The sequence below is a fragment of the Doryrhamphus excisus genome, linkage group LG8, assembly GCF_037039965.1.
Source record: "Doryrhamphus excisus strain RoL-2023G ecotype Guam linkage group LG8, RoL_Dexc_Guam_v1.1, whole genome shotgun sequence".
Lineage (NCBI taxonomy): Eukaryota > Metazoa > Chordata > Actinopteri > Syngnathiformes > Syngnathidae > Doryrhamphus > Doryrhamphus excisus.
This window is the reverse complement of record NC_136364.1, coordinates 9,664,154-9,687,851: the sequence shown is the minus strand read 5'-3', so window position 1 is coordinate 9,687,851 and position 23,698 is coordinate 9,664,154. Positions and strand designations below refer to the sequence as shown.

At 43.2% G+C, this 23,698-nt stretch overlaps 1 protein-coding gene across 3 annotated transcripts; it reads right to left on the bottom strand.

The window, feature by feature from the left end:
- Positions 1 to 2,620: 2,620 nt before the first annotated feature.
- pak1 (p21 protein (Cdc42/Rac)-activated kinase 1) lies at positions 2,621 to 23,449 on the bottom strand. 3 transcript variants are annotated; one of them, XM_078792773.1, is made up of 17 exons: positions 23,247 to 23,449; positions 18,513 to 18,728; positions 11,633 to 11,839; positions 11,352 to 11,446; positions 10,865 to 11,012; positions 10,762 to 10,799; positions 9,204 to 9,317; positions 8,615 to 8,840; positions 8,419 to 8,442; positions 7,978 to 8,041; positions 7,854 to 7,902; positions 7,616 to 7,728; positions 6,339 to 6,456; positions 6,142 to 6,241; positions 4,789 to 4,985; positions 4,541 to 4,678; positions 2,621 to 3,466 (listed from the first exon to the last, which is right to left on the bottom strand). In XM_078792773.1, exons 3-17 carry the CDS (start codon positions 11,823 to 11,825, stop codon positions 3,380 to 3,382), a joined length of 1,704 nt encoding a protein of 567 aa, XP_078648899.1. In that variant the 5' UTR covers positions 11,826 to 11,839; positions 18,513 to 18,728; positions 23,247 to 23,449; the 3' UTR covers positions 2,621 to 3,379. The 3 variants fall into 3 exon arrangements, with proteins under 3 accessions (XP_078648899.1, XP_078648898.1, XP_057936810.2); XM_078792772.1 differs by lacking the exon at positions 18,513 to 18,728 and having other exon boundaries at positions 23,247 to 23,444; XM_058080827.2 differs by lacking the exons at positions 8,419 to 8,442; positions 18,513 to 18,728 and having other exon boundaries at positions 2,622 to 3,466; positions 23,247 to 23,433.
- Positions 23,450 to 23,698: the final 249 nt, after the last annotated feature.

Sequence of the window (23,698 nt, the reverse complement as noted above, 5' to 3'; positions counted from 1 at the left end):
CTCCTTGTGAGCACGTAGTGACCTACCACAGCATAATAGGTCCCATTTAACAAAATAAGGGTATCATAAAAATAGCGTTCAAATTGAAACAATTCCCAACCCTATGGGCAAGTTGTGACCTGCACATTCACCATGTCATGAAATAACACACCAGGGACATCCCGCTGTAAACCAAGACCTCATTCAAGAACTGAGTTGGAACTGGACTTTAGGAAGCCTCTTTCAAAATCAAAAGACAGAACGACATACATTTTTGTTACAAGTACTTCCAATACATCTGTGGTTCTCAATTATTTTTGTCATGCCCCCTCCTTTTGAAATACAATTGATAAACTACTGATAATTATCTTAAAAAATATATATAATATTTATCTGTGCTGTGCAGACTGAACTCGTAACTGAAACCAGTAAAATGAAAACAATGAGGCAAATTGAAGAGTCAAATTATATGCTGAGTACGACAAATTCATACATGTTGGCAGGTCTACGCTAATGTCCAATAAGCACCAATATACAACCTCCAGTAAAACCCCTAGCTATGGTAGGTACAAGAGTGGTATTAATTAGAGGTCATTAGAAGACATAAAAGCAATAAGAAAAAGAGTATAAAACATTTGAGATGTTATAGTGGATGAATGGATATTGCCCAATTAGTTAGCTAAGCAGTATGCAAAGATTCTCGCCTAAATGTGCTAATTTTTCCCAATGTTCCAAACTCAAATACACTGACATATTAGAGTGGAAGACTCTTTCCTGGTGAAAACTCACAACCAAAACCGAGCATGCTGTGAGAAAAACACTGCCAGTTTTCATTAACATTGTGAGAGAAACGCTGACAGTTTTCTTACCAAGATGTCGCCACTTGGCTGCCTCGTCTCGAGATCACAGAAGCTGCGTGGCTCGCGCGCCGCAGTGACTGGTCCCGTGCCTCAGCTCGTGCCTTGTCGCTTGCCTGTTGCCTGACACGAGCGCGCTGCGCGGGCCCGCCAACTGCAGGCCGAAACGCCTGGTGATGACGTCACATGCACACATATTGGGGTAGACCCTGTGTGCTTATGTAACTCCTCCGCACTGTTTCCAAGGTGACCATCGCGCGCTTCTTTTCATGTACAGCGGCTTTACTGTTTACTGGCGATGCTAAATTATGTAGGGCTTGAAAGGTTCTCTGTTTGTGTCCCGTGATTGGCTGGTGCATCCTGTCTGTCACCCAAATGAGGACAAGCGACAGATGTAAGGATGTGAAAAACATCATCGGAGTCACGTGACTAATAGAAAGTTGCCTCTCCACAATTGAAATTGAGATAATATGATCCGGAACCCTTGGACTAAAAGTTTTGTAATATTTACACAGGGTCAGAAACTGATCTGAGAGCTGTTTGACACTGTGGATCAGTTTTTGCGTCGTTAATCAGAACCTTTCGTGTTACTTCAAACTGGACCTGACACACCTGTCTTTTAGTCAATCAACCAATCCTGAATACTGAACACAATATAATATTTGTATGCTAGTGTGAGCCAATATTTGGTTAAAATGAAAAACATGTGCAAACTTCTCTTTCCTGAACATCTGAAATCAAAGCCTCTGACTCAGACTTCCTGAAATGTGTGTGTTGTACTTCATCTCTCTGCAGCCTTCTTCCTCTGCAGTGGAGGCTGTTATGTAAAAGGTAATGAAAAGCGGAGGCGGGGAACTCCACCACAACACAAAGGGGCATCAATCAATACCACATTCGCGCACACACACACACTGCACCAAATGACTGCAGCTCACACACTCAGGCATGATGCACTGGCTTAACCACTTAATGTTTATCTCTCTCCTGCTGGTCTCCTTCAGGCAGCATTGTTGTGTAAAAACTAGGGGCGTCAATTCGTTAAAATATTTAATCTAGATTCATCACCTCATCTGTAGTTAACTCATAATGAATCACAGCGAGAAAGAAGTTTATACTAAGTAGGAATCGTCTTCAGTCATGGTCACAATTGTACGACAGTATTAGGAAATACATTTACAAGAGTTATACATTTGAGAAAAAATGTCGTATTATCTTTGCCCAAGGTCGCATAAGTTCCCCCCTTTTTTTTATAGCTGTCTCAGGCAATGACTTACGGAGTAGTAAAATAACCGGAGATTTCAAGAATGAAATTGTAAATTTCTGAGAAAAAACTCGTATTACCATCAGATTAAACACGTAACTTTGTTACAGGCATTGGCTGAGACGGCTATGAAAAGGGGCAACTGAGGTGACTTTTGGCACGTGGAGTGAGAAGGGCTAGACATGCTAATCAGTTTGCGCTCAGCTGCTGTTTTGCTGCTACGTTATAAATAAAAGGCAGTTTCCTTCATTCCTAACCAGCTACGACCTATTTTCCTGGTGGTATGCAATATCATGACTTCATTCTCAACACTCAGTCGTACAATTGAACCTGAATGATTACATTGGGATCCGGGATCGAACCAGCAACCATCAGGTTGTGGAACAACCACTCCACCTGCCGAGCCATGTCACCCTGGAGAATAAGCAGAATGTTTCACGTACAGTAACGTACAGTAATTTCATTTTCCACCAGTTAGGGGCGCTTCATAAACGACCTGTTCATGCAGTCCGGTCCAGACAGGAAGCAAACACGGCATTGACTCATCGCAGTGTTTTATTTTCTGCTCTTCATTTATACACAGGCATCCGCCACGGCTCGTTCAGAACCACTTCTGTCGTACCGAGAAAGAAAAACATGCACAATCTCTGCATCGCAGTCGGCACGCTGACCTGGCAGCTTCCAAGTTGTCGCAGAAGCGCTGATGGAGGGAGTTTGTCAGGTTGCATGGTGGGTAAACATGTTTCGTGACATTTAATGCTGACTTGGCTTGAAGTTCTACGAGGACCTGCTGGCTTTGAGGAAACAAGACGCCATCCATCAGCGGTTCGGACAGCGTATGCTATGATTCTTATTAACAACTCACAGTGCAGACTGGACACCGCGTGTCCGTGCTACAATCACTTGAGATCCCAGCATCCCTCTGTCACCGCGCACACGTAACACAAGGATTTTAAAAAGATAGCAATAAAAACAGCAAAACCATAAAATAAACACACATGCTCTCTCTCTCTCTCTCTCTCTCACACACACACACACACACACGTAGAAAACAAAGAATGCCAAAGTTCCCATGAGTCTCTGTTGACGACATCACTGATCAACCAATGACATCAATCACTTAGGCTCCACCCTCCAAGAGTCCAGTGTTTTGTTGGAGGGGCAGCACAAGGGGTTAAAGGTCACAGGGGAAGAGCGGCGTCGTGACCCAGACAATCATCTTCAGGAAGGGGACAGAGAAGGAGAGGAAGAGGAGGAGGAGGACAGGCGGGGATGCCGTGAGCTAGCGGTTGTTCTTTGCAGCTTCCTTGGCGGCCAGGATGAGCGGAGTCAGACTGGAGAGAGGCTTAGCCATCTTCAGGAACTGATGCTGAGGTGGACACATGAAATAGTTCAAAAACAAAAGCAATGTGTCAGAGAAGAAAACATATGCGCGCGGGAATTCAAGCTAATTCAAGTCACGATCAAAACTGTTTGACATACTGTTGTAATGTAGGCGGGAAAAGGTCATAGGTGAAAAGGCCTATTAGTATCAACTTTGGTCTTTGCCCCCCCCCCCCAATAATTTCCCAAATATTTCACATATCCTCTTAAATAATCTTCGTAAATTTTCTTCTCGTAATATTATGACTTTTCTCCCATAATGTTATAACTTTTTATCCATCTATTTTCCTCCAAAAATACAAATTTAATTTGGGTTGTTGTTTCTCATAATATTACGTTTTTAAAAATGTGATATTTTTCTAAACATAAATCTGCTTAAAATGATGGCGACCAGAACAAAAAGTACCTCGCCTCCCGCCCAAAAGTCTGGGCTTCCCGAATGAGGCTGCTGCTCCCGCGAGCCGGACCCAGAGGAAAATGGATGGATGGAATTATGACTAAATTCCGATCTTTTGGCTATTCTCATAACATTAAAATGTTTTCTGCTACCCAACTTTTTTGTTTGACGACTTAAAAAAAAACTGTCTTTAATATTACAATTTTATGAAGGTAACATTTCAGTAATTTTTCCTCATAAAACGCCAACATTATTCTCATAGAATTACACATTTTTTCTCTTAAAAGTTCAAATCCTTTTAAAATGAATGCTGATGTTTCAATTTTTGTTGTTTTTTTTAATGAAGAAAATTATTTTATTGTTAAATGATATTGTTAGAATGTGCCACGAATGACCCCCGGACCGCACATTGGACACCGCTAAGATAAACCCGTCTCTCAGACGTTCACCCTTGATTAAACAAATCGTACTTGCAGAGCAAAAAGCCTGGAGTTTGTTCTTAACCTGACCAAAAGTGACACGTGTGAAAGACCCTTACTGCTAGCATTGCCTCACTTCTTTTTCCACTTGTACGAGTTACTATGTGGCATCTGTTCTCACTCTCTGTGGCAAAGTGAATTACGCAGGTTCAAGAAGCTCCCCGTGTTCTGAAGCAGTCCGTACCTGCAACAGCTCCTTGGCTGAGCCCCTTTTCTCCACATCCATCTCCAGACATCTGTTGAGGAAGTCTCTGAAGGTGCTGGATAGTTTCTCAGGGTTCTGCAGCTCTGGCGTACCGTTGGTGGCGATGAGATAGAGGGCCTAGAGAGCACACATGACTTTTTACTATACTACCACCCAGTGGTCATGTAGGGAAAACAACAATAGTAGATGATAAAGACACCAAGAGTCAGACCAATACGCTTGCTCACCCTGAGTGGGTTTTCATTGAGGTAGGGCGGCTCCCCCTCCACCATCTCTATGGCCATGATGCCCAGGGACCAGATGTCCACTTTGGGACCGTAGGCTTTGCGGGTCACCACCTCTGGAGCCATCCAGTAGGGAGTGCCGACCATGGTGCTGCGCTTACTCTGCTCTGGCGTGATCTGGGCGCAAAAGCCAAAGTCAGCTGAAAAGAGAGAAGAGAGAGAGGCTTGGTTACCTTAAGCTTGCAAGATTTATTTATCTTCATCTTCTTTAGGTTAAAGCAACGTCCAAACCGGCATTTCATCATGGCGCTATTTGAGAAATGCTGCACTATGCTCACGTGTGAGTATGTTATTATAACAACAATGGATTAGCGCATTTAAAAAGGCACCCGAAGTGCATCACAATGAAGTCAACCCATTATTCAGTAACACATTGGTGGTTGTATACATCTGTATCCACAGATGCCCTGCGGTAGTGTGACGGGAACATGGCTGCCAATTCGCACCAACGGTCTCTGCAATCACCAACAAACATTCATACGCCAGTGTGGGCAGCACTGGGGGCAGGGTGGGTCCAATTGCCAACCTTCCCGTTTCTGGACGACCTGCTCTACCTCCTGCGCCAATGCCGTCTACTATACTGGGTGAGAGGAGTGTAAAGGTGACTATAGGGGTGCTATTTCATGTCTGGATGGCTTTAACAATGTTAAACATTTAGAAGGTTGTAAACTAATTTTCTATGCTCTTACTATAAAGATGATTATAGGGGTTTTATTTCAGGTCTGTTTAAAAAACATATTTAGAAGGTTGTATACAAACTTTCTATGCTCCAACTACAAAAATACTCTATTTATAAAATAGGAATCCTACTTCCAGAAAATTCACTTGCACCGTTGCAAGTGTCTGAAACTAATACTCAAGAGATTACTGTAATATCTAATTAAAAGTAAATACATTTTATCTTTATTGTACACCAAGAGCCAATTGAAAATGGCTGCCGGGCCACTCTTTGGACACCGCTGGGTTGAAGGACCCAACACAGAAAATGATAGCATCTTTTAGAGTTGCTAAAAGCTGTTATCAGTGGAACTACAGCACACCCTAATGGCCAAAATTAGCAACTACAAGATGGGTATACTTCCACACCAGACTAATCAGTTCGTAAAAAGCTTTGAAATTAGTTAATAGTATCAACATTTCAGCTTTCTTTGTGGTCCTCCAATATCTTATTTCAATACCTACATGGACATGGCTTTAGGCACTGGGGACACAAACAGGGTCTTCCCCCCACAATTGTCCAAACCGTCCACCAGGTAAAGAAATAACAAACAATTATACAAGCTGATGTGGACTGACTGAGCTTGACGGATCCGTCCATTCCCAGCAGGATGTTGTCGCTCTTGATGTCTCGGTGGATGACCTGGTTGGAGTGGAGGAACTCCAACGCCTGGAGACACTGGGATGGGATGGGGGGGCGACACAGGCGGTGGTTAGATCGAGCAAATCACTTTCAGACTTTCTTTGAAGAACAAAGACATGAGATGTTCCTTTACCTCTCTGCACACTGCGGCTATCTGAGCTTCATCCATGCAAGTTTCTGTGACCACGTCAGTCAAGGAACCTCCGGCCAAGTACTCCATCACCACCCACAGCTCGTCACCCACCAGGTAACTATGGCAACCACAGAGAGAAGCAGGAAACCAATGAAACAAACTCAAAACTTGAACTCCAGAGGATTAAAGTGAAGATGCCATAGTCTTCTCATTTATATGGTGACACAAGGTGCGCAGGCCTCACAGCTAGGAGACCGAGTTCGATTCCACCCTCAGCCATCTCTGTGTGGAGTTTGCATGTTCTCCGATGCATGCGTGGATTTTCCCATGGTACTCCGGTTTTCTCCCACATTCCAAAAACATACTAGATTAATTGGAGACTCCAAATGGACTTAAATATGCTTTTTCTTAAAGTAACTAATTAATTTTTGACAAACCACAATAGTGAGGGTGCAATTTATGAATCGTGACTGTGTATTAAACACATTTGAGTAGGTACATTTTTGTTAAAAGATGTGTAATAAACTCGTATAGCTTAAAATGCAAATATAAAGCAAATTCATGTACATATTTAACAAATGACAAAATTTAAGGCAGTGAAATATTTATATGTACCCTTTATCACAAGAATTATTTACCTTCAAAGGCAGTTACTATTTTACCAACAACTGCACAGTATGTACACAGACGTTAGGGGGCAGCAGTCTACATGCTGACCGCTAGAGGCCACTAAATCCCTCACACCCTACTGCTACACTTGCTGCAGAAGATTCTCTGTAGACATTTGTAATCATTATCCGAAATATAAAAGGGCTCCAGCCAAAGATCGGTGATCCGCTGTGGCGACTCCGTAATCAGGAAAAAAGCCGTAAAGAAACCAAATTTACATTGAAGAGCCAGGCCAGGACTCAAACTGTTTACTACCTACTGTATGTATTCAACAAATAATGAGTGCAATTCATGAACAAAACAGTTTTTATACACATCAAGCAAGCTGAATATAACCAAGTCAGTTGGCCACTCGATGGCAGCATTGGCTTACCTTCCACCTTTCCCTCTGCAACCAAATGGCTGCTCATGTTATCACCCCCCCCCACCCCCCACACAATATAAAAGGTAGTGTCACGTTTCATGCCATGTTTACTTTTGCTTCCTGCTCCCAAAGCGCATACAAATGAGCAATAAAGTGATAACAATGATAAAATCATGATGACCATTATTGATCAGATCATTTTCACCATTTAAAAACTCAACTGCAGTTTGAAGCCCTCTCTTACCTGTCCAGGTAGTTGACAATATTTGGGTTTTTGTTTTCCCTCATCACCAGAATCTCGTTGATGATCAGCTCCTTCTTGGGTTGCTGCTGAAGGTTCATCTGCTTGATGGCAACCTTGAGACACAAGAGATACGTTTCATCTCCTACCCGTCCCAGAAGATGACTTTTATGCATGTTCCATGCTGTGATTTTATAGACAGATTTGTGCTTGATGGACGGACGTGATAAAGGGAACCGACCTCTTGTCCGGTGGCGATGTCAATAGCCGTGTACACCGTCCCAGACGCACTGAAAAGAGACCAAATTCCAGTTCAACATCAAAATTGTTGGACACAAACTTGATTGTAAATGTCAACACCTCACCCTTGTCCTATCTTCTCAAAGCGAGTGTATTTCTTCTTGGGGTCTCCTACACTCACAATGGTTCCTGGCAAACACACACACACACACACACACACACTTATTAAGAGGATTGACTTTACTACTAAATGAAGTTCTGTTTCCAAAGAATTAGGATGGATAGAGCAGCCTATCATCCTAATTCTGATAAATCTGTGACTAGATGCAGCATGCTGACTGACAGGAAGAGCAGAGACGGAGAGGAGGATCAAACGCCAATCCACCAGGAAAGAAACAAAATGGAGAGAAGAGTTCCATGACAGTTCCCCAAGAAAGAAACGTTTGTTCCACTTGAGCAGGAAAGTTCGGACAAAACTTCACTCAGGAGAAGACTGGACAAAGGGGGCGGGGACAAGGAGATATCAGGTCTGTCCATCATGGAGACAGACAGTATCACAGTCTTACCAGCGGAGGGCGGCCTGAGCACATCTGGACATGCACGTGGGCGTGGTTTAAAACAAATACACACAGGCTTTTATTGCGGAATCCGGAAAGTCTTTTCCAAAATAAAAAGTCTTCTTCACACCTCCAACATTTTAACGACCAGATCCTGTGGCCTATTTCATCATTAAACTGATTATCACGGTTTGAAAGCGCTTACTCAGCTTCTCCAGGATCTCCTCATCTGACATCTTCTTCTTCCTTCCTTTGTCCTGAGGGCGGGGCAGGGAGGGTCCCGGGGCGGGGCTGGCGCTGGGGGGGCTTCCGGGAGCACCTTCCGGCGCGGGTGTGGGGGTGACTGCGGCGGTTGGCACGACGATGGGGGAGGTGGCGGCATCTTTGGTGGGAGGAGGCGGGAGTGGCTCGATCACTGAGCGAGTGTATATCTGATGACAACAATGGACGCAGAACATATTAGTGCATTAAATCTCATTTTAAAACACTCATCTTACTGTGTGTGTGTGTGTGTGTGTGTGGACATAAATCTGACACATGGTGAGGACATGATGGCCTCTAACGTCAAGTTCCCACAAAGTAAATCATGAGTTTAATGTGTTTGTGTGTCCAAGTTCCAATCAAGTCCAACAGAGTCATCACCATGGAGACGCTGGAGGGCGCCATAGCAGCAGCCTCTCAACCGCCAACATGGCTGAGACAACAATGTGTGTGTGTGTGAGAGAAAGAGAACGTGGAGGGGTCATCAGTCATTGCCTGATGTGAAAAAAATGTGTGCGTGCGTTCATCCTTACCGACTTGGTGTGTTCAGGTCGGGGGGCAATGATGGGCGGGGGCTCGGCCTCGTCTTCGTCCTCGTCCTCAGACACGGTGGCGATGGCGGGTGTCTCCGAGACAGTCTTAGAGCTCTGTGGGAGGGGGACCATCACATCGTAATGCCATCCCTTCCTGTCATCCTACAATAAACCGACTCCAGACTTGACACGTCTGCTTCTCGATATCCAACTAAAGGAAGCTGGGATGCAAGGACACTGAGATGTTGAGATGTCAGCGCCGCTGGGCAAGCGCCCAGGTTGCAGCAGCGGCAAAGAAAGTTGGGAAAGATGCTGATTCACGTTGCAGGGAGAAATCAAGGACTGGCATCAACAATACCTTTTCATCCCCATCTCATCTCAGCAACGTGCAGACAACACTAGCACCACATTCAACTAAAACACTCTAAAACCTCTAAAGCCTTAGAGCAGGAGTGGGAAAACTACAGCCCGGGGGCCACATGCAGCCCACCAAGTGTTTGAATCCAGCCCGCCAGTTGCTTTCTAAGTATTTCAACATACAAACTGGCAACATGACTTACAAGCTGCATGTCTTATTCAGTAAAAAACAAACAAAAAAAATGTAAAATTCAATTTCGTAGTTTGATGTGGTCTGATGTTTAAAGTGCTCCTGAAAAAAGGGACATGAGAACATATAGCTAATAAGATGACACGTTTTCAGATTAAATTAGGCAAATAATTCAAGAAAACTTATAAGCATAAAATAGTGTGTGTATTAAATATATATTCTGGCCCCCCGCACAGTTTTGTTAGCTCAACGCGGCCCACGAGTCAAAAAGTCAAATGCTGACAAAGCATTTGCAGTATACATGCTGACCACTAGTTGTCACCATATTCTCCAAACCACCCCAGCCATTGCTAAAGAAGCTTCTCTGAGGACATGAAAGGTTTGCTCCCTGACTCCATTAAAATGATTCTCTCACAATATAATATTGCTAATACAACAAGAAAAAGTACATTCCCGCAAAGTAAGATTCCTTATTTATAAATGGAAGCCTGTTTGCAACCTTATAAACATGTGTAACATTACAAGAGCCCTCTGGACATAAAATAATACCCCTATAGTCCCTTTTACATTCGTATTACTCGGCTTCAAAGTTGAGTTTTAGCCAAGCGTGGGTTGCGGCCTCAACAATAGCTCGTGTTAGGGATTATTGGAACTGTTGTGAGATAATTTAAAGCTGCAATAAAAGCCTGTCGTTCCGGCAATCAAGCCTGGTGCTTGTCCATCTTACCAAACATAACACTACTTTGAACATGTCCTCTAAATGGCTTATGTTTGTATTTGACTTTGTTTTGCCATTTTTATGCTTGGAAATGCTTAATTTAGGCCAAAATGTGTAACATTGGCATTAAATATGCATTTTTTTAAACTAATAATAGGCCATGGTCAACAACAAAACAGCATCATTTATTAAGTGTGTATATATTCATACTGAAGCGGTGGAATTTGAAGAGCAAAGTGACAAGGTACTATTGCTTCCTGAAAGCTGATTAAAAAATGATGACATATTCTTACCGCTGCAGTGGACGACATGAAGACTTCGGCACTTTTATCTGCATGGAAAACCAAAAAGTGAGATACAATTGGAAGTGTCGATAAGAAGTGTGTGTGTGTGTACCAGTGAAGCTCATGTATTTCTGGCTGTTGCTGGTCTCTTTTGAGTCGTAGAACTTAAGAACATCCAGGACAGCCTGAGGATTCTTCTTTTGCTCCAGTTTAGTGATGTTGGAGGTCTGCAGGAGGCGGGCCCACTGCTCGGGCATGCCCTGTGCACACACACACACACACACAGACATAAAAGAGTTGTCCTGTCCTTCTTTGATCACACAAATGGGTCACATGACATCAAATGAGATCACATGATTTCACTGCTGCAGTCCTTCATTCAGACAACACCACTTCAACTGGAGTGACTTCAGCCAAAAAAGAAAAAAATAGCAGCAGCATCTAGACGTGCACGCGCACACATGCACAGACTGCCGGTTAAAAGAGTTCAGTGAAGCGGATCAAGATTGAAACTAAACAAGACCTCTTTGTCTGATGGGACTATTGAGGGAAAAGTTCATTAGTGTGTAGAAACCCCCCCCCCACACACACACACTTACAGTAAACTCCCCAGTGACAGCATCAAATCCGACATGGATGGTGTGTTCAAAATCAGACGGCAAAGAAATCTCCGGGCGCTCCTTCCTCTTGTAGGCTGAAACACAAACAGACAAGACGTGTTGACGTATGTATTCATGACCTCTGACACGTACCACACACACCTTTTTATTTTTAAAAACCGTCCCACACAAAGCTGTCATTATAAATAAACCCAAAGCAACAGGTGGCGCTATAATCCCCAATTGCGGGAAAGGGGATTTCTGGTTGGGGTCTCACTCACTTTTGTCGCCTCCCCCCGTCAGGATGAATCGGATGGAGCGGTCTTTTTTCTTCTTGTCCTCCGGGTTGGGTGGGAGGGGCTTGGAGCCGTGGTTGACGGGGGCGGGGTCCTTGCCACAGGAGCCAATCATGGTGCTGGTGTTCCTCATGGGCGGGGCTGGGGGCTTGTCCTCGACCTCCCCATTGTCAGACATCTTCAGCGACGCTCCTGCAATGAGGACAGCAAGTGCATGATGGCCGCGGTCAAAGCCATTACTCTTCTTTAGCTTGGCACCACGTTGCTATTGGAGGAGTAGTCAATGATCACAACATTTTACAAGTTATCAAATTATATTGAAAAATAAGAGCAATATATTTGGTTACGCAGGAGAGTGACTTTGGAAATAAAAGTTAGGTTTGCGTCAAAGTGAAAGTTAAGTTTCTATAAGGGACGATGCATGTGTTGTGAGTCTGCTTCCCATCCTCCCAGTATTTTTCCATCAATCCTAGGTAAATGTTGCATAACCTTGATTGTGTTATGTGAGTATTTGTGTTAAAAAGGCCTTCTATGTGAAGTTATTAGACGACACTGACAATAACAATATAATAATTAAAGGATCTACCGATACATTGGCCGGCAAATATATATATATCGATATATCGGGCCAATATTTGCGTTCTTTACTTGAATCGGTATCGGCCGATACGGGCGTGGGTTCACCGATATATTTTTCCGCCGCATGATTTACAGACAGGCATCCGCTGGACAGCTATGTGTATCCGCCGGGCAACACCGCTGAGGAGCAGTCATCACATGGATGCTAGATAAAACTTAAAACTACGACAGAAATGTTTTGCACATGGTTGAATATTTATTCCTTTTAAAGTTGATAATGCCGTTTAAATGTGTGTTTAAGAAAGCTGAATCCTACTGTGTTCAGTGTTTACATTTCAATAAATATTTGTTTAAACTTGAGACCTGTAATATTTGTTATTATTGTAATTTTTTCATAAAAATTGAGGAAGCAAAAGCAGTATCGGCCACAAATATCAACCCAAGCAAAATCGGCCATCGGCTAAGAGTGATGGGAAAAAAATCGGTATCGGCATCGGGTGGAAAAAAAACATATCGGTCGATCCCTAGTAATAATGTAATAATAATAATAATATCTAACACTGCAGACCACCATGCCTAGTGGCTACAACACTTTGATGAAGAGTTGCATGGTCATAGACCATCACAATGTATCTCACTGGGCATCCTCCCCTTTCTTATGAAGCATAACAACACGCCATCACTCACATTAGCTGTTTGCAAGACAAGATTTCAATTAAAAATGCATAGAAATAAGAAACCTCCACCAACAGACCGCCAGCTCCGTGTGGATGAGAGGCTGACATGATAAAATACTTTGCTGCTTAGACCTGAAATATTTCCATGTGGATATCCCCGCAACACTAAATCAACAGGAAGTTGCACACAATACGAAAAAGCAAACATGCTCACCTGAGTGCAGACACATACACACAAAGCAAAGTGAAGTGAAAAATGTGCATGAAAGCGAGCGCAAGGCCTCCTTTTGACCAGCCTGCTGCCACAAAGTGTGATGTCACACACCATGATGTCACAAGGTGAGTCACGTGACCCCCGCAGCTTATTGTGCGTGCAGTGTGACACACACAAGGCGCAGTTTGTTTGCAGTCATCAGGCCTTCAAACGTTTGCAGTTTACAAGGAAGTGACACCCTCTTTGTTGTTTGTTGGTCTGCAACACACACACACACACACTGTTGTGTAAAGAGTGTATTTTGTGTGCCTACCGGTGGTGACACATTAGAAGGTAACTCGAGACTACTCCTTCACATCACACATAGATAGGCGTCCACCTGAAGGTCTGTGGAACATCCAACACTGTCACACTGAAATAAAGACGTGTCAAAGACAATGTGGACTTGTACCAAGCAGCAGAGTTCAGGATTTGTTGAGTCTGGATTGTGGTCTGAGACACACAACCGTAGCATTATTAGTTTGGGGAAAACACCTCCTAGACAGGTCACATGTCAGGACTCTGCTGAAAGTGACACCCCTGTCAGCACCTCCCTGTCTGTTATGAAGTCAGTGAGGACCACACCTCTTCGTGTCTTGTTGCGACAGCCTCGATACAGCTTGACTCCTAATGGACGTCCTCCGTGTGGCTAAACATCTTCCTTAAAGGAGCAAGAGTCTTGAACAGAAGCACTGAGTTAGCCGCTTTGTGTTAAATCACAAAGCGGGGGAATGAATGAGGTTGTTGAGGCTGCCATTGAACTCACCGTGCACCGGTGCCATCATGATACAGAGGTTTGCTACCCATTCCTAAACACAGTATCCAGATTCGGCTGCAACGAATGATTATTTTCATAACCGATGAATTGATTGTTGATTATTTTTTCGATGAATAGAGCAAATAAGTGTACAGACACCAGGTTGCCACTTGAATATTCTGTTAAAATAAGGTTAAATAATAAAAAATCTAAATGTTTGTCAAATGGCTTCAGTAAAACAAATGTACACTCCAATCATGATCATTTTCTAAGTGGGTTAATCTGAAGCTTGTTGTTTCCATGAATGGAGTAGGTAATCGGTCAGGCCATAGATGGACCAAATTAATACGAAGCAAACACCTACATGCACATTGCTGTTTTCCAAAGTAAAAGCTAATGTGTGAGTATCTTGTTTTGGTCTGCTTTCATGGATGACTGGGGAAATTCAAAAACATTGACATTTGAGAGGCTAAAATCAGAGGATATATACATACAGTAAAGTCTTGTTATATCGATATTCTCGGGAGTCGGAAAAAATACCGATATAACCGGACTATCCATATATCCGATCCTGCGCCGAACTGCATTAAAAGTGGGCAATAATGCAGCTTAAATCAATCTTTGCTTAAGGATTTCAATACCAAAAAAGAACACGGCGAACGGCTGCTTCCAGTCAACTTTATTTTTCACACTTCCACCACCAGAGCACAGCACACACACTGATTCCCGCACTTCCTGGTTCACAGGTCATGCTCAACCCGCCCCACATAGCTGGCCAAACACATGCCTGTATAGAATCTATACACATGAGAGAAACCACGAACGCCAGCATGTACATATGAAAAACAGTGATTATTGCAAGCGATAAAAAGATATCTGAATACAACACAATTAAATACATGTATTTGTACGCTTGTGTCTTCGTTGGAATAGGTGTGTATGCTATGTCAGTTGGTTCTTCTGTTGCAGGCATGTGTTTGGCCAGCTATGTGGGGCGGGTTGAGCATGACCTGTGAACCAGGAAGTGCGGGAATCGGTGTGTGTGCTGCGCTCTGGTGGTGGAAGTGTGAAAAATAAAGTTGACTGGAAGCAGCCGTTCGCCGTGTTCTTTTTTGGTATTGAAATCCTTAAGCAAAGATTGATTTAAGCTGCTTTTGTATCGATATAAGCAGACCAAATTGGCTTCCAGAAGCGACTGTGATAGAAATTAAAATGCATTTCTTTTGGTAGGAAATAAGGACCAACCACTTGTGCCTGATGGTGGCGACTTTAGAAATTGTCAACAAATGAGGCTTTGCGAGCAAGTAAACAGAAAAGTGCTTGGGGGAGGGCGGAGTGCTTATCTGGCTTACAGACATGCCCATATAAGGAAGCCCGTCCTTCTGTGACATCACAAAGGGGCAGTTTTACCACGCCTTTGGAAACGGAGTGTTTTGAGCCGTCGCAAACTTCTTTCAGGGCTCACTTCCAAATGTACAAATCTCATTATCGCAAACTTTGGCTTCATTTAACACGAGAATACAACATTGTAACTACATTTAGAGGTCAGAAAAGTGGAAAAGGCATAATTGGTCCCCTTTAACTTACATAAGAAGTTTGTTTTTAGAAGTGTCACTCACCTGCACAGCTTTTTCTTGTGGCTTACATTTTTTTTCTTTAATCAATAATCTTTGCATTGGTGATGCAAATGCTTTGCATTTGTTTTTAAGTCTAGACGAAAATGAAATCTACAGTTTTACATATGTATCATCAATCCATTTATATTTTCATAGCAAGAACTCTATGTAGAACTTTAGATGCCACAAAATAACCTTCTGTACACGCAAACAAAGCAACCTCAACATTACGACAGCACAAAAGAAGACCAACACACACACACACACACACACACACACAATGTAGACTCAGCTGGTCCTTAAATGCAATACGCAGAAGGGGTGGGGGGGTGACAGATGGTTGCATGAAGCTGTGTGTATGTGTATCAAGGGATCTTAAGACACATGCAGAAAAAAACGCCCTCACACAAACATACATAATCAATCTTGTGTGCTGCTTCCACTTACTCATCGACGACTTACTAAATGACACAAACTATGACATCATCACCATAACAATATCACATTCCAGTGTGTCTGTTTCGTGTCACGGCTAATGTGAGATGGACACACCCTGAAGCAGCACAGTGGACTTTAGAAGACTATGTATGAACACGTATCACTTACATCCCAGTCCAATATTCAACATTATACAGCACCAGTATTAGGCATGGACACTTTATTTACTTTTGTTGTCATTATGTTGCACTATATGTGTGTTAAAAATGGCTGAAGCCTTCCAAAGTGCTCTTAAACCATAAAAACAGTCCGACCACATATGCATGAAAAACATGGACAGGAAGAGGCGGAACTAATACTCAATAGAATTTTCTTAGTGGGGTAAATGTGGGTAGCCTTAAGGGTCTTCACCTTATTGCTCACAAAATACACAAAAACTAATTCAATATATGGTGCTTAAATAACTTAACTATAACTCGAGCCCTACTGATTTATCGACGGGTCAGTGATAACTATTCACTGATTAATTAATACGAATATGTAACTGATAGATTAACTTTTCTTGCTGCATGGGGATTCTGTCACTCTGTGCTGCTCTCTGCCCGAGTGGTTAGCGCGCAGGCCACACAGCTAGGAGCCCCGAGTTCAATTCCACCCTCGACCATTTCTGTGTGGAGTTTGCATGTTGTCCCAGTGCATGCGTGGGTTTCCTCCCACATTCCAAAAACATGCTAGGTTAATTGGCGACTCCAAATTGTCCATAGGTATGAATGTGAGTGTGAATGGTTGTTTGTCTATATGTGCCCTGTGATTGGCTGGTCACCAGTCCAGGGTGTACCCCGCCTCTTGCCCGAAAACAGCTGGGATAGGCTCCAGCACCCTCTGAGGATAAGCAGTAGAAAATGAATGAATGAATGAATTTGAAAAAAGCTTCAGCTGGCACTTTTTAACAATAACAACAACACTTAAGTTGTTCGACGTATCCAGGTGGGCAATATAAAGGGGGCCGATTTAAGCGGGTTCCATTGTTGTCGCTACAAACAGGTAGAAGCTAGCAGCCAAACCAAAAACATCACAGACAGGGTAAGAGCAACAAGTTGAAGGTCTTAGCCGCAGGTAGCCGTGCTTAGCGTTTCCCCAAATTGGAGCGTTGCATGTTAACTTAAAGACGACATGATGGCGGAGCAGAGGCGTCCTGATGGGTGCTGACTGTGACTCGCTGTCACTTCCCACTACAATCACTTTGCCGCTCTACTTCACAGACTGATAAAAAAAAAAAAAACTCCAAGAAACACTCCTCATGGTACTGCAAGGACACGCCGCTCAGCACAGGAGCCCTCAAAGAGTTTCATTGTGTCTTTTTAGTGGTATGTTAAGCTTCTTATTTTCAGACAAACTGGGTATATTCTGTCCCACGTGGGACTCTCATGAAGCGGTAGGCGTGTCTGACCTGGTGGAACAGCTAATAAAAGTGATACGTCATCGTGGTCATGGTCACCTGCAGGCTCTAGTTGTTTCTAACACCGAGTTCTACGAATGTCATTGCGATCCACACTTCCTTGTATGGGCTGCAGATTGTCTGCACTCAGTAAACGTGGACCTACATATCCGGAAGTCCTCGGGAGCGCTTGGGAGTGTGGGAATTAAATTGGCAGGAAATCCATGGAAAGGCTGCAGAAAGAGGTGTCTGGAGTCATTCGGGCCCATAATTATAGCCTAGCTTTTTGTGTTGGAAACAAAACCATTGAAGGGGCTGCGTTCCCCAAGATAATTAACATGTGTGGTGGTGGTGGACACGAAAAGTAGCAAATGTTATTGGATTTCCAAAGTGCCTGTGCTTGGTCAATATTATCTGTGTAGCCGAAATTGTGTGTGGATTTTTTTTTTCACGTCGACTAAGAATCTCAAAATATACATATACAAACATAGAATAGAAAATAGCTGTAAAGATCTCTGCAGGTTTGACAAACGTGTAACAAACAGGAAGTAAGACGCATCATTTAGTACTTCACTTCTTTTTACACTTGTATGACAGCTAATGATGTCAAAATGCAACTGTACACTTAATAAAGGCCACGGTTTGACCCTGGAATGGACTTTTTCTACAGTATTTCTATTGTGCATGGCTGTCTAGAAAAGGTTGCGACATAAGGAGAAGACACATTCATCATGTTTGGACAGTTCCGTTACATTCAATGAGCTATTTATCATGTAAATGAATGAATGAGGAGGACAACTAAGGCCCATGTGGACAGAAGCAACAATGACAAGCGTGAAGAAACACAAAAGAGGACAAAAAAGGGAGCGTCAGTGTGAGAAAATAAGACAAAACCCTTTTCTCTTTCACTTCTTGTGTCTTGTTGAACCTGGCACAAAGCAAATTCCTTTTTACTAGTGCATAAAGAGTGAATTAAATGAATTATTTAAGTGTTTTTCGTACAAATGCGAGACAGACACACCAACACCATCAAAAATGCATAAAAGAGCAGCGAGAGCACAAGACTACAGGTGTGTCGGGGGGGAGGGGCGATTCCCCATCACTTACACGCCAGCTGTCAGGCTCCGCCCCCATCTCCAAGCGGCCGTTACCATGGTGACCTCATAAATAATGGAGGCGGCAGTGCATGCTGGGAGGGGCCCCGCTTGTGGTTACGTAACGTGAAGAGACATCAGCATGATGTGTGGAAGCTTCTGGAGGCTCTAATGAGGATGTAGTGGAGGAAGACGCCTACAGGCCGCGCACTGATCGATTCTCAGCGACCTGGAGTAGATTAGAGCTACCATCAGCTGCTATGTCAACACCAAGCAAAGGAATCGGCTGGATAAAAGCTACTAGTTTATATAAGAACAATGCTAATAAAACAAAGTCAACATTCTCCAACATGGCATGGCGAACTTTTAATACTTAACATTAAAATAATTATAAAATAATTATTGTCCCAATATCAGCATAAAGTTTTTTTCCCCCCCATCCTGAAAAATGCTGTATACAACACGTGTTCATTCCACCAAAGGAGATATGTCATGTTATACATATCGGTATCATAAATTGAGAGTTGGACAATATCGCATATCAGTTTTCGGCAAAAAACCCAATATCAGACCCCTCTACTAAAAATGTCAACAATATTGGCTGTAGGTATCCGTGTGTGTGAGGTTTCATCGTGCAGTGACATCGCCAACTAGTGGCCTGGCATGCACATTACACTCTTTTCTACTGACTAAACATTTTTCCGACAGTGGAACTTCGGTATTTGTCATGAATCCGTTCCAAACGGTCAGACGAAAACAGAAATGTAATGTTACATATTATTATGTGTGGCCAGCAGTGGGGTTTTTTTATTTATAATAATTTAACAAAATTGAAAATATTTGCAGTAAATGTACAAGAATAAAATTAAAATTTAACAAAAGCAATTTTAGCAGCATAAAGTTGAAATTTTAAGGAAAAATAAGGACTTTTTTTAAGTCATAATATTCTAAAAAGTCCTAATTCAAAAAAAAAATGGATGTGTAAAAAGTTTGAATGTCATGAAAATAAGGTCAAAATATTATGAGGACAAGTCGAATGCTAACTGGACAAAAAAAAACATCACGATTTTACAAGAATAAACATACTATAAAGAAAAATATTTTTTTTGCTTAAGTACCATAAAGGTGAAATATTAATGAACACATTTGTTTTTAAAGGCGTAATAAAAAAGTTACAATATTATTGGAATAAAATAAAAATATTATGAGAATATTATGAGAAAATAATTTACAAAGATTGAAAAAAGTTGAAAAATTATAAAAGGAACAGCAAAAATCAAACAAATACTTATGTTGATACAAATAACACACGTTTTCACCTACACAGCTGAGATGTACATTTTTTCTTGAAATATATACAACTTCTTAGCATACACTGTACATTGTTGTCATTCAAAACATTCACTCAGTCTGACTTCCTGTCGCGCCGACGCAGTGTCCTGACGGTAGAGGAGAAAGACGAGAGTGGAGGATGAACAGAAGGCTGACAGCTGTGCACACATTCACACCTTACTGTCACAACACACACACGATTTATCTGCTGCTAAGCTGCCATTACAGCAGGCTAATGCTACATTTCAACACCTGTGGATCTACTTTTAACCTCCAAGCCTGTGTGTGTCTTGATCACTTACGTTAAATGCACAAGTCTCAGTGACAGTTGCTTCATCAGAAGCTTTTGCTAATCGTGTAACATGCGTCAGGATTCACACACACACACAACAACAGCATGCTCTGTCGCACACGTCATGTTTTTTCCTACTTCTGCTCTAATTAGAGAAAAAAACACTCGTAATTTTCAGAAATCCAACACATGCCGCATGTCTCTCTAATACAATGTGTGTGTGTGTGTTGCTTCGCAGAGTGCACAGAGGACACGCCGACAGGCTACATTAGAAAAAGTGCCCTGTTGGACAGACAAGGTGGTGTCATGTGTGTGCAAGTGTGAACATCAAATCAAACGTGCCCTTTGGGAGGGGGGTGGGGGGGTCGCAAGGTGTGGCTTTCGGTGGTGACAAAGGACGTAGCTTCACACAACAAACTCATCCAATTTTTTTTTCCAAAAACACTTTTCCACCAAGTACTGCAGTCCATTTGAAACTCAGCTCTGAATGTTGCAATTGACAATGTTCCACTCCAGGCCTGTAGGTGGCAGTAACGTGCATACAGAGTAGTCGACAGCTGCCAAAACCATTACAATCAGCACAACAAACTAAAGGGGACCTAAAGGGGACCTATTAAGATAATTTTTTTTATAATTTTTCGAGTTGTGGACGGCGACCGAGTGGTTAGCGCGCAGCCCTCACAGCTAGGAGACCAGGGTTCACAATTCCACCTTTGGCCATCCCTGTGTGGAGTTTGCATGTTCTCCCCGTGCATGCGTGGGTTTTCTCCGGGTACTCCGGTTTCCTCCCACATGCCAAAAACATACCAGGTTAATTGGCGACTGCAACTTGTCCATAGGTATGAATGTGAGTGTGAATGGTTGTTTGTCTATATGTGCCCTGGCGACCGGTCCAGGGTGTACCCCACCTCTCGCCCGAAGACAGCTGGGATAGGCTGCATCACGCCCGCGACCCTCGTGAGGATAAGCGGTAGAAAATGAATGAATGAGTTGTGGACTCCTACAGAGCAGCTCCACCAGCACATAAAGCTTTACAGTACTTCCAGAATATGCACCTATTCAGCTGTATTTCTTTGGATTTCGTTGTTCCCACTAGAACGGTCTGTTTTAATTCATTCCACACACAGCCCGCCTTCAGGCACACCCACTCCGCTATGGTTGGTCACACTAGCGAGTGCATAACAGGACTTCCGGTTTGTGCCGCTAGCTGGGAACGGTATAGGAGTTGATAACAAAATGTTGGCTTTTAACATACAGCCATATGTGTTGGATTCCGAATCTGATCTAGAAGTAGAGACCGGACACACACAAGTTTTTCAAGAAAAGGGGTTCCTCCATCGTAAGCAGCTTTAGCATTTTAGCATTTACTGCTTGTTCTTCTGACCCTTCCACACAACCAAGTAAGGTTGAAAAGGTGTAGGGCTTCATTAAGTTTGTGGGCTAGTCCAGCTGCATACTGGCCCATGTTCATATAACAGTCCAGTGTGAAATGCTGCTAACAGATTAAAATACATTTCTTTTGCTGGTAGGGAATCAGGAACACAAACCACTTGTGCCTGATGGTGGTGTCAACAAATGTGGTACGAGCCATTGCTATCAAGTAAACAGAGGAGCAGAGCTTGGGGGAGGGCAGAGAGCTTATCTGGTTTACAGCCACGCCCTTTTGAAATTGAGCGTTTTGAGCCATCCCAAACTTCTTTCAGGGAGCAAATACAACATTCGAATTACATTTATAGGTCAGAAAATTGGAAGAATCATAATGGGCCCCATTTAACAAGCTGCATCCCAAACAAACACTCCCATTTTACTCAAGTACTCACACTACATGGTGGCCGACACCAGTCTGCGGGACTGGCTCTCACAGTCCCGCAGTGAGCCTGCTGACCAGGGCGAGTTGCCTCCACTGCCCTGGTTCTATTTATTATTAATCAGCCTGCATTTTTACTTGCATGAATGCGTTGTTGAGTGAGAAAATGTGCTAAGTTTTTGATGTGACTGATTATCTTCACTTGGAACTGACGACTGTTTCTTAGTTGATTGATCTGAAGCTTGTTGTTTCGATTAATTGAGTAATTAATCGTGTGGCGGGGAATAAAAAACAATCATACCAGGGAAACACAATCGCAATCCGAAGCAAAAAAGTGGTGATTGACAATTTTTTGCAGAGCCACAGAGAGTGTGATGGAGTATTTATACGGCAGATAACCACATTAGTGTTGCTTCACTGCATGTGTCACACTGTAACCATACATGAAGACTGCAAGCCTGAGGAGCAACACACACACACAGAGGAAGAAGAGCGATGCACTGGGAAAACCAGGAGCAAGTGGAGCAGGAAGCAACTCTTCTTGCCAAGGATCAAAGATCAAGTGCGATGCAACTCAGACAGAGAAGACGTGTACTCTCATTCATTGATTATTGATCATTTAAATGAGGGGATGAGGACAACACTGAATGCTGAGGTGTGTGGAAACGTCACATCAGACAAATCACTGGCAGGAACGCTCACCATCATCAGTCAGCTTCTCCTGGACCACTACTGAAAATTAAACCCTGCACTGTTACCTCCGCCCTGGAAGTTTGGCTTCATCTGTTCTTCATTATTTATACAGTATAACGGACAGGATGTTCCCATTCAATTTTGGCAACTATTCATACATTGTTAGAACCTGCAATTAAACCAAGTTGAATCCAGATCTGATCCAGATAGCAGGATGCCATGTAAAACGCCCATCTGTTAATGTTGAAGCCTTGCGGAGGTCTGCACTTGTCTTGTGGAGTCTTGTCTCTGCAGTGTCATAAAGTTCATGGCGGAGCAGAGGCGGATAGCAACAGACCTGCCCAAGTGTCTTCCTCCAGTCATTCATTCATTCATTCATTCATTGAAGTCAACACTTAACGTTCCAATAAAAGCTAACATGGGCACAAGAACAAGGTGCACAGACAGGCCTGTGGGGCGTTAAAAGACGAATAAAGACGAGGTCAATTAGAGTTTTTAAAAAAAATAAGAGCAGCTTCCAGTCATTTAGCCCTCCGTCCAGTAAGTCCACCGCACGCCTCTACATCATGATAGAACATTCATTACAAGTTGATTGGAAAAGTAAAAAAAATAAACAGTCTCACCCTTTGTGTGCTTGCTGATCAGAATCCAGGGAGAGCAGCAGGGGCGAGGTATAACATACACCGGGCCACGCCGTCTGAAGTGCTGCTAAAGTCCTCTAAGCTCCACCGCCCTGCGTCTTGCTCCTCAAGCCTTAGCCCAGCCTCTGGTCCCGGCCTATTGTTAGCTAGCCACCGTGGAGCCTCCAGCAGCGCTCTCCCCGCCCCCTCAGCGCCAAGGCGACCACGCTGTTGGCCAGTCCCTCTTCTTCCTCGCTGCCTATTGGCCGCAGTGGGTGTTCCTTAAACACCACGAGGTGGATGCCAGGGATCACAGGTGGTGCGTTCAGGGACAATGGGGCATTACGCCGGGGCTGAAGAGTGGCCAGCGAGCATGCGCAAGACCGACCACGCCCTCGTGGCCAATGCCCACCTGACACTTTTTTTTATATTTCTTAACAACTTGAGTCACGTCC

Bases quoted from the DNA above. Each gene is read 5' to 3' on its own strand.
- pak1 (XM_078792773.1), bottom strand. From the start codon at position 11,825: ATGTCTGACAATGGGGAGGTCGAGGACAAGCCCCCAGCCCCGCCCATG. The intron at 11,447-11,632 runs GTGAGTGAGACC...TTTGTGTTTCAG, and splicing joins GACGGGGGGAGGCGACAAAA to CCTACAAGAGGAAGGAGCGC. The intron at 6,242-6,338 runs GTAAAGGAACAT...ATCCCATCCCAG, and splicing joins TAGCCGCAGTGTGCAGAGAG to TGTCTCCAGGCGTTGGAGTT.